The sequence below is a fragment of the Hibiscus syriacus genome, unplaced genomic scaffold (genome assembly GCF_006381635.1).
Source record: "Hibiscus syriacus cultivar Baekdansim isolate YM2019G1 unplaced genomic scaffold, ASM638163v2 tig00111356_pilon, whole genome shotgun sequence".
Taxonomy (NCBI): domain Eukaryota; kingdom Viridiplantae; phylum Streptophyta; class Magnoliopsida; order Malvales; family Malvaceae; genus Hibiscus; species Hibiscus syriacus.
The window spans coordinates 808,509-819,997 of NW_024063068.1; the positions used below are offsets into that span (position 1 = coordinate 808,509).

At 33.8% G+C, this 11,489-nt stretch overlaps 1 protein-coding gene across 1 annotated transcript; it reads right to left on the reverse strand.

Annotated features, from left to right (window-relative positions):
- Positions 1-5,517: 5,517 nt before the first annotated feature.
- On the reverse strand, positions 5,518-10,177 carry LOC120159265 (palmitoyl-acyl carrier protein thioesterase, chloroplastic-like). The gene is made up of 7 exons (XM_039169899.1): positions 9,954-10,177; positions 8,619-9,218; positions 8,340-8,473; positions 7,238-7,351; positions 6,777-6,948; positions 6,585-6,653; positions 5,518-6,125 (listed from the first exon to the last, which is right to left on the reverse strand). The coding sequence occupies exons 2-7, from the start codon at positions 9,120-9,122 to the stop codon at positions 5,856-5,858; spliced, it is 1,263 nt and encodes a 420-aa protein (XP_039025830.1). The 5' UTR covers positions 9,123-9,218; positions 9,954-10,177; the 3' UTR covers positions 5,518-5,855.
- Positions 10,178-11,489: the final 1,312 nt, after the last annotated feature.

Genomic DNA, 11,489 nt, shown 5'->3' on the forward strand with positions numbered 1-11,489 from the left:
CTATGTGTGTAACACCCTAATCTGACCCGTAATCTAGTGGATTAGAATGTACACGAAACCACCTAAGTGGCTAACCATATTTTAAGAAATATTATTTGACCAATCTAACAAATGCATATGACATAAAACCAATATAATGCGCCTACAAAATAATTGTATTTAAAATATAGGGGAGCTCCCAACATCAGTCTCTAAAATATGTAAATATAAAAATAACAGAGTTTACGACTCAAATACATAATAAAGGTATATGATAGTACATATCTACTAAATACTTGAGACGTGCTCTAAAGAATGATGAGTTTAGAAATCCAAGTCTGGCAATGAGCTCCTCAGCTAGCACCTACGAACCTGCGTACGAAAACACATTTCATACGCTAAGCTCACAATCTTAGTGTCGCGCAATAACCCTACTATACTACATGCATTCAACATATAAGCATTCTACAAATATGGTTATGAACATTTGCATATACTCACACAACAAACGAAGTAAGCATCATAGTGTAGCTCGAGGTCACTTAGCATCACGGAACTCACACCCCTCTTTTCTTACTTAAAAACCTTAGGCCGATACATGGGTCACCAAAAATCAGTGCCTCCCATACTTCGAGCTGAGTCTGGGTCACATAGCATCAGAGGTCACTCGGCTAGTCTACTCTTCTAGAGTACTTGGGATTTGTCTGGGTCACATAGCATCGGCGTAACATCCAACTACCACTTAAAGTGAACCAACACTTGATTGGATATATTCGAATAATCCTTGTGATACCACATTACCGTCAATTAAGTAAATCGGGTGTCCTCATCGTTTCCCGAGAATAAAAAAAACATAAGCCTTATGGAATCATGTCTCATTAAGACCTTATGTTATCACACAATTATTAAGGTTACCACTTGTATTCTTATGGTAGAGTGTCCCCTTTTAATAAAATCACAACATCTTCTCTCTAATTCAAACTAGCCTTACTGCCCAACAATTCACAATAGTACTGATACTCCCTCTTGGGTATCGGTACTCCCCTTCCAGTGGTATTGATACTCCCCTGGATATCGGTACCAAATTTTCCTTCGATGTTTGAAAATTAATCTCAGTACTGATACTTACCCGGGAGTATCAATACTCACCTTCCTCTATATAGGTACTCCCATTAGTATTGATACTAACATTGACTTTGATGTTTTAAAAAAATACCTCATTATCGATACTCCTACTGAGAGTACCGATACTCCACCCTCAGTATCAATACTCCCTTGAGTACTGATACCAAAATTGTATATTGGAATTCGATTTGGGTCCCCTAGCATCAATACTATACAAGAACTATTGATACTCCTTAATGAGGTATCGAGACTCTTCTCACAACTCATTTGATTTTGCTGTCTTATAACAAGCAGTGTCGATATTGTTCTTATATTACCGATACCATTAACCTAGAAACTCTATTTTCTCTCATGAAAACCTTCCCAAATAACTCCTAAAGTTATCCTAAAGCCCCCAAATGATGTTTAAAGCTTATATATGGTTAAAGGATCATAAAAAGTCATTACTTTAAGCATGAATAAAACTAAACCCCTGTTTTCATTATTTAAACCCCCAAAGTGTACACAATGACTCATACACACAAAACAAAAAACAAAATACACATGTTGATCTACAAGTGGTAGAGAAGGGTTGGAAATGTGTTGCCTTTCTACTGGGGTTAAGAAAAACACTTTCAACTATCCAAGAGCAAGTTTCTCCTCACCTCTTCCCTTGGAGCTCTCTCCCACTTCTTTCACTAATCACAAGTAATGGAAATGAGTTATTAACTCACTTAAGGGCTTAGAAACATTAGGAATATGATTCTTAAGGTCTAGGAATGTTTTATAGCCACTCACAAGCTCTAAAACACAAAACCCTCCTTAAACCCAACTACGATCACCGTGGCCAAACTCTAAGGTTGAGAGCTTGATTTGAATCTCTAGAAGAGAAGATTTTGAAGCTTACCTTCACAACTTCGGACTAGGAAGATTAGAATATAAAGATGCTTCCTTTGTTAGCTTATATAAGATAAAGAAATGAGAAGAAGAATAATAGTATTAATAAGACAAATAATGATGAAGAAAAAGATGAGTCTGCACCTTTACATCATCCTCTTTTAATGAAAATCAGCTTTCAAAATAGTTTAGGGGCAATTTCTCTCCTAGTCCTCCTTCTTTCTCACATAGCTTAAAAACACCCCTTTTATGCCTTAATGGGCTCAAGACCAAACTTGAACAACCCAAACTTAACCCAACACATTTAAATGGATTCTTGGCCTATAGAATTCACCCAGATTTACTTGAAGCTACCAACCAGGAAATCGGGGCGTTACAATAGGTTCACTACGAGCATATAGATGCTTTTGTCTTAGCTAGAGAAGATAAATACCTTATTGTTGCTCCTACCATGACATGCTTCCACCCGCCAATAAGATTTCTCTAAAGATGTCGAGTTGCCTTCTTTACTGGTCGGTCGAACAGAGTTAAGATACCTCTGTATTAATAATAAGAATGAATTTATTACCATTTCACATGGCATAGAGAAACCTCCACTTAAAAGCATCAAGTTACCTCCATAATATTCATGGTATTATATAGGGTAGGAGTTATCTCGTACTATAATTATCGTAACTCTGCAAAACCTCTAAGGAGTATGGGATGTCTTTGCCTATCAACAAGAATTTCTTCGTTGATATCATAGGTGTAGATATGTCTTTTCCACAATAAGGGGACAAAGATGCCCATCATTTCTACCAATGACAAATAAGTCTTTAACTGTCAAAATTTACGTTTTGATCTTGTTTAATTGAATAAAATAAGGTAAAACATGTTTATCAAGATTAATTTTGCCAACCCTTGAAGCAGAGAAATTATTTCATGGTCCCGACTCACCACGTCATCTATGGTCCCAGTGAAAGAGAGCCACAAATTTTAAAATAAGTTCCAAATAACTATCCTTCTTTATTTACACGTAAGAAAGATGTGAAGATTCACCTTAGAAAAAAATAGATGGGAAGTTATTATTGGTTACATATATGGTGAGCAGGGACCATCTAATAATTTTTCCTTGAAGCCGGTTCATCCATCCAATAACAAGTCTTAAAGACTTTTAGACCAACCACTCTTTGATCCAGATGCACCAACAAAGAGGAGATCAAGTCTCGATAATAATTGAAGCGAATCTTATTGATCTAAGATCAAGTCTTGACTATCTTTAAATCAATTTTCAAACAATCAACTTTTCAAATTTGTTTTCAAGATAGGATTGATGACCCTTAAAGCAAAATCATTCAATTAAGATTAAGTCTTAAAAAATTATTGAAGCAAAACTTTATTGAAGAGAAGAATCAAATGATTTATCCAAAAATTATAACTCATTTTTATTAATAAAATTTATTTGATTTGTTCTAATTTTTCAAATCACATATTCCCCTCGGAATTTGCGTGTACACGACTCAAACCCGGGGGCGAAGTGAGGGGGCTGACAAGGGGTATTAAAATTTTATAATTATAAGCTAAAGAAATAATAAAATTATATTTTGACATTTCAAAATATAACCTAATATAAAGTTAGGTATCTTACTGAACTTCATTTTTATTATTTTATAAGTATTTACTTATTTCACAAATAAATTAAATGGGTGTTAAAATAAAAATGGTGACAATTTCAGTGGAGATTTGGATAAATTTATAATTTTTAGACATGCTTAATTGAAGACTGAATTGAGACGTGTTTGCAATCAAAATAATATTAATGAAAAAGAAAAGGAGAATGAAAGAATGCATGCATGCAAGCACTCAAAGTACTATTATAATTAGGGATTGATGCCAAACCATGTGAGATTGTTTTCTCCATGTGCATGTGCTTGATTATCAATACTTAAAATAAATTTTAATATGTTATGTATAGTAGAAGTTAATTTAATATATCAAAGATGTTGGTACTATTTCAAAATTTTGATTTTAATCTTCATCCTCCATTTTTTTTTAAATTGAATCCATGTACTATTTTATTTATTTGAAAATCTTGATTTTTCTTAACTATCGTTCAATTTTATTGTTTATTACTAATCTTATAACTACATAAAATATTTTTTAGTACTTTATGTCTACAATTTTCATCGATATGACCCTTAAAAAGTTGTAATGTAGATGATGAAAGAATTGCAGTGTTCAATTAATGATAGTTCTTTCTAAAAAAATATTAAGAGACAAATTCTTATTACAAGTTCTTTGCCATCATAAAATAACTTCAATATTGTATCTTTAAGGTACTCTTTAGTAAACTTTTAAAACAATATATAATATTGACATTATAAAAAATAATTTCACTGAATTAATTGATTTATCTTCCAATACCTTTGTGGATTTTCGCATTGCCCACTATGTGGCCTAATTTTCCTTTACCCTGGAGAAAGTTTCAAACTAGTTGTGACTGCTTTAAGTAGTTTTTCCCCCATTCAGTAGATGAGCAATGTGAATATTCTACATGTCACTTGTTGGTGACAGGGCTGGTAATATTTGTTGAACCAAATAATCCCCATGTTTTTTTAATGAATAAATTAGAAGTTCATTATGAATGAACCAACTTTGATACCTCGATAGAAAATCATATTGGTTAAACATTTTAGAACAGTGGTTAAAAGATTTCAGTTAACACATTTTCATTTAGGTTGTAGGTTCAATACTCATTATGAGCAAAATTCTTCTTCCCCTCCATTAGATAGGAATTGCTAAAAAAACAAATGAAATTTTCTTATTTCTTACATGCCAAAATAGTGTACACATCTCCTTTCAATGCGCTAATATAAGATAAGATGCTAAAATAACTCTCGTCTAAGTTGTAGGTTCAATACTCGTTAACAAAATTCTTCTTCCCCTACCTAGATAGGAAATGTTAAAAAAATTCTTATTTTCTTATATGCCGAAATAGTGTACTTACCCCCCCCCCCTTTTAATACACTAGTATAAGATTCTAAAAGTAATGTTAAATAGGTAGCTTTTAGGGTCAAAAGTACTTTTCAGTTTAGTTTTAAATTTATGTCCAATATATTTTACTTATTCATTTTTACCATTCAACCTAAATAATTTTTAAAATATTTTAAAATACATATTTTATATATAAAAAATCTTCTTCCACTAATATAATAAATTTTAGTAGGTTTTTAAGCATTTCAGATTCGTTTTGAGCCTTTCAGCAAAGGAACCTACCTAATGAAGAGAAACAATTATTAATTTATTAGACAAGACACCGAAGATTATATTTAAAAAACACACTGATACTTAATTTAACTTATGTTTATTAAGCTTTCAGCTCTCTTATTTTCGTCTTGGCTAGTCCCCGCTGTAATCGTCTTTGCAATCATTACAAGGACATTATTTCAAAACCTAAACGAAAACAAAAATAAAAAAGCAAATTCAGTTTAAAGGTAAAAACGGAAAAAATATGCAAATCCTGCCAAATTAATCCTAAACTAGCCACACTGTAACCGGTGAAAAAACCCTTAATGTAGGGAGCCATTTGACATGGCTATCAACTTTCAAAAGCATAACCACTTTCATGCAAAGCGCTTGCTGGTTAGGCCATGAGCCCTAATTCACAAAATCCTAGTCAGTGGCCTGGCTCAATCGAACCCTACCGACAAGCCGAGCCGAAAACCCAAGTCTTAGACAAGTCTACTTACAGCCTCCTTTTTTGTAAAGGAAACTAATCAGAAGGAATATAGGTATGTATATAAATCCGACAAAATACTCGATAGACATACACACAGCAATGAGATTATCTACTAGTGCTGCTTCACTCTGCCAGCCATGATTCAGAGACTGGATTTCTATGCTCTTACAGCTGAAATTTGATCCACGTTACCGAGACTTTTGGCATCCTTGGGTCTCCAACGGGTCCTCCCTCTCATAATCTCCGCCCCATCCTCGAGTCGTAGCAAGTGCTGGCAATTAATTTCACCAGAATTTCCGGTGTTCTCCACATTGGAGTCGGAAACAGCAGTTAGTGACTGCAGCACACTGTCCCTCCCGCACTCCCTCCTATACTCCAGTGTCATGGCACAAAGCTCGTGACTCTCCAAGATTGGCAATGGAGCACTCTGCACGTATTACATTCCAGTTAAAATGCATGTAAACACCAAACGTACAAATGACTTAATACGTGAAGATCTGAAGAAAAAGCAAATTGCAATTTCATATTAGCTATTGATATCAAGAAAACTTCAATCGAAATTGGGGATATTGATAATAAGAACTAGCCAAGCAATGTCGTCAGCACATGATTGTTTTTATCAGTCACTGCAACTTTAAACACTTCTCAGGAATGCAATACTAAAGAAAATTTTCCTAAATTTACGGCCACGAATTTCCATGCTTTCCTGAATAAAACAGAAGCCAAGGTAAATTAGTTAAGTCTGGTCAGCAAGCTTCAGCTCAGCATCACAGGTAAAGATTAAGGTATATGAAACTAATTGGTTATGAATTTGGTTCGGACAGGAAGAGAAAAGAGGGAGCGGGTTCAAAAGAAAATCCTTAAAATATAGCTGCAGGGAGTCTACCTCAAGGATCCAGCCAATGTACTTCACATTATTCACATGCTGGTTGACATCCAAGTCACTCCATTTAGGCTGCAAATTAGAAATAAATTTTATCAGGAAAGCAAAATTTAAACAGAAAGATAACCTTAAGTGCCAACTGCCATTGCTAACTATATAGAAGAGAGATGGATCAGGCGGTCAGCAGGGACTTACAGTTAGACCTTTGCAGACATATTCAGCTGTGCTGTCATCAAGTTTCACCAGTTTCTGGCTATCCTCAGCCAGAACAGGATCAGAACTCACAAAGAAAGGTTCTATTTCTCCCCGAACCTCTTCTGGAATTTTAGATAATCTTCTAGTCAGCTTATTCATCATCACCCACACACTGCAGATCACCAAAACCAAAATAGAGAGGACCCAGATTAGTGGCTCATGAAACACCATTGAAGAATGTGCAACCAAACCAAAAATATGGGGGGTCGTTCAATGTATCTACTGAAAACGTATTAAATGCTAGCAAAACAAACTTTGAAATATTTTACAGTTCAATGGTTTCAGATTTTGGCTACTCCTAGTGTATTCTTGTGAGAAGAACAAATTTGTGGCACAAAACAACAGATTGCGACAGACAAAAAATACAAATGGTCGTGGTCCTGTTATAAAGAATGCCTCACCTCGTGGCTCTTGTTAAAATTTCACCAGTTTCACTATTGCTGACAAGCCAATCTCTTCGCATCCCATTCTTCCCAGATGCACTGGCCCAAGTGTCTACTTGAACAACATCACCCCTGCAAAACAGGCGTAAATAAGTTCATTGTTCATGATAAAAAATTCAAAACACTCCCAGTACATTCAGAACAAATAATTTTTGCGACATATGTGAAAGAATAATGCCAAATAAAATTCAATTGCTCAAGAGACTGTGCTGGGATAAACAAGCATATACCTTGCTGACAATAACTATTTTAGCCTATCTTTTCATGATTACATTTTTTACAAGCCCCAATACCAAGTAACACCAGTGAAGTGACAATACTATAGCCAAATTAAGTGAATATTAACCTTTATAACCAGAGCTTAAAGCAAGTTAGTGCATGGGTACCTAAATCACAAATTAGATGGAAAGTATTAACATTAACAAAAATGACAAACTAAGGTTCCATTCTTCATAATTCAAATAGGGGGTCTCATTAAATAAAGAAGTGTATCAGGCTTATCTCCCTTCTCTTATTCATTGCTGGTGGCTTGATTCAATTGTCTTCAACTCATCCCTCGACCTTTTAGATTAAACAAAAACACAGATTCACATTTTAATGGAACAAACATGAGCAGGTGAGATGTAACACAGATTATTAGCATAATATAGAATATTAACATTCACATCATTGAATATAGTCCTATGGAACAAATCAGTCCACAAGAGTATATATATTGCCAGAATTCAAGAACTAAACTATTTAGTGACAGAACACATGCTAGATGCATTAGGCTTTCCTTAGTATGAAGTGTAAGAAGTGGGGATAGAAACTTTATTAATCTAATGGTTAAGCTACAAAGTAGCAAAGTGATTATGAATCTTAACCATTTGATTAACAAATTTTCCATACTCACCCCCTTATCCTTCATGCCAAACAAAGCCTTAATGACATTGTATTGCAACCTGTATCAACATGGCATCACAACCCTATAAAATTGCAACCATATGGGTAAAACAAAAGTGGCTTATCATGAATTGTTACTATAAGAGCAAATCATGTGCATGAAAGTACATCTTACCAAGTAGGATAGCAATCAATCACAACTTGCATCCGGGTGACAACCCATATGAGGTTCTTCTTGCACATCTCAGGTGTTGCACCAAAACCTTCTCCAAGCAGTCCAGCACTTCTACAATGATTTATAGCTGTTTCCTGCCAAAAAAAAGAGATGTTAACTAAATCCAGGCTTATGCAATATATCTACATAAAAGAATAAATAAATCAATAAATTTAAATTTAAATTTTGCTTATCAATGTTAGTTGCTCAAACATTCTAGCCAAATAACTATAATTCTACCTGTAAATGATTCATCAGCGTCTCTATAGAAGCTGTTCGATCAGCACCTATCTCATATGATCTAATCGAGAAGTTCTGGCTGTAAACAAGACCATCCTGAACAATCTTCCCTATGCCAAATGGATCAATGACCATGTCAGGCCGCCTAGGCTTCCAATCAAGCATCATCCACTGCTTCTCGGCAGCCAAGAACATGGTTGTGATAGCAGCAAGAAGCATGCTCCAATCAGGCAACTGGTTGATAAATGTTCTGGGAGGAGGAGAACTCAAACCATCATCGTTCTTGAAACTTTCCACAGGACTCGTCACAACAGTGGAACCATTTATATTTTTATGGCCTTGAGCATTTGCCTTAACTTGCAAACTTGCAGAAGAAGCCAATGGTTTCGACTTGAAGCTTTCAAGCCTAGTAGATCCACCTCCAAGCTTCTTGTTTTTCGATTCAGAGGAGTCTGGAGAAGAAGTGACTGGAATAAACACTGACGTAGCAGCAGTGGCAACCATGGTTTTATAAATAATAAAAAAAAACTAATTTCCGTCGAAATCCCTTCTTTTCGCAAAATGCAAGCTTTTTAGACAAGCAGCCGGCGCATGAGCCAACTGTATCACATATTAAAGGATCAGAACATTTCCAAACAATGCACCAATAATAAAGATAAGCACATAAATCTTCATATTTTGACTATTCAGAAAATCAAATATTCAACATTTTAAAAGAAGGTTCCACCTTTTTCCCAAAAAAGAAATTTTGAAATGCTAAATAATATATACACACACATGTCAGAGTTTTTAATTTCTAAAGATCTAATATGCTAAAATAAGAGTACTTAAACAGAGAGTGTGCTCAGTCCAAAAAATAAACATAAATCAGTGACAAAGAAAATAGTCGCAAAACCGAGAAGGAACCGCAAAAAAAAAGGAACAGGCTTTTAAAACTTTAAACAACGAAAACCCGATTTAAAAATAAGGAAATAGTAAACGTTTCATGAACATGTATCAAGTTTGCTATAAGTTTCAAATACAGAACGGAACATTCTCCAAACAATCTTTTCACTTTCTCCATTTCCTAAGAAAATTACAATAAAAATAAGCAATCGAAAACAAAAACAGAAACGACAACTTAAACTGCAATTATTTGCTGAGAATATGGGAGATAAGATTAGATCTCATATGGCCACCACCATGATTCAGAACCTTTTGAGAAAACAATAAAACAAGACTGCCAAGGCATCCAAAACTTATTATTGCCTTTCTCGGAAACAAAATAGATCAGAAAAAACTCAGATCAAACTATAACTTAGAAAATTATTTCAAAAAGAACTTCCACGTCCGTACCTCAACGAAGAACAATCGAATCAAAGGGGGAGAAGTTTCCTCTGGAAAATACAAATTGCGTTGCGAGGACCGGAAAACCCTTGTCCTAACCTTCTAGGGCTGGCGATCAACCACTGTTTCTTCCTTACTTTGGTTCGCTCTCCTTCCGTTAGTTTCTTCTGCTTCTTTTCTACAAAGCTTCTATTTTCTGAAATCTCACTTGCGACTTTTCAAAATAAAAATAAATAAGAAACAATGCGTGGTTGGGAAGATGGCGTTCAGCGACATCGTTTTATAGTGTACAAGACTACACATGTCTAAAATTGGGTAAAGTACACAAATAGTCTATCAATTATAGGGAACTGGTTCGTTGAATCTTTAAATTATTATAAGTTATAAAATGGTCCATTGATTATAAGGTATTGTTTTATTGAGTACCATTATAAAATGGTCATCTAATTATTCATATGTTTCAAACTAGTTTTTTTTTGTTAAAAATTATGCTTACATTAACATATTAACCAGGATATAATAAAATATGATCCTAAAATCTCAAACGACAATATAATTTTTATCTTCATTCCCATCCCACCATCTATAAGAACATATACCTATCTTCATTTAATTAGATTTGAAGTGAGAACGATACCTACGAAACCCACCCCTATAATTCCTCTAATTAAAATGCTACAATTTCTCATGCAGGTGAGAGTTTAAAATATATATTATTAAGAATGATTTTAAAACAAATTATTATCTATTAAAATTATTGATGGTTAAGCTGATAATCATATTATCATAACAAATGATATATTTTATTTATAAAACACATATAAGCGATTAAAATTATGAATAACTTTTATTTAAAAATGATTTTTGTAATTATATATTTTTATTTTTTAAGAATCAAATGAATTAAAAAAAAGAGGTGAAAACGTACAAGTTATTAGGTGAAACAAAAGAAATCCCAAGTAAAATAGCTTGTTCACATGATTTATTTAAGTAATTTGTATATATCTGATTTGAACTCCCAGGTATGGCAAATCTATTGCACAACTTTGGGTATTCAAATTGGAACTTGTCTGTATTTTTATTTGATTTTGAAATCTGGAAGAGTTGTTCAACAGCTATGAAAATGGCTTCAAATAATTGTGTCCCACACGTTAAATCCTTTTGTAAGGTTTTTGTCTTTGTCATTTTGCCTTTTCTATTTATTTTGGACTTTGCGGTTATTTTTTAGGTAAAAGTATGGTAAAGATACCCTCACATTCCGATCTTTGCATATGACTATTAGGTGTATATATTTTAGAATTTTTTTAAAATTTGTTCACAACATGTATAGATCTTGCAAACCTCGTTACTCGAATTCAAAACCTATATGGAGATCAACATTCTCTTTTATTATTGGGATCACTTGATGAGTTTGATATTTACATAGTTAAATGTTTCATAAATGGCTAAAATAAATTCAAAAATTCAACTAAAAAAATCAAAATTTAATATGATATAATCAACGAACTTATTAAAAGACCTAAGTGGTAAAAAGAAATAGTATAT

Coding starts and splice junctions, on each gene's coding strand:
- LOC120159265 (XM_039169899.1), bottom strand. CDS start 9,122: ATGGTTGCCACTGCTGCTACGTCAGTGTTTATTCCAGTCACTTCTTCT. Junction 7,352..8,339: donor ATTGATTGCTATCCTACTTG/GTAAGATGTACT, acceptor CCTGTTTTGCAG/GGGTGATGTTGTTCAAGTAG. Junction 6,126..6,584: donor ACATTGGCTGGATCCTTGAG/GTAGACTCCCTG, acceptor TAATACGTGCAG/AGTGCTCCATTGCCAATCTT.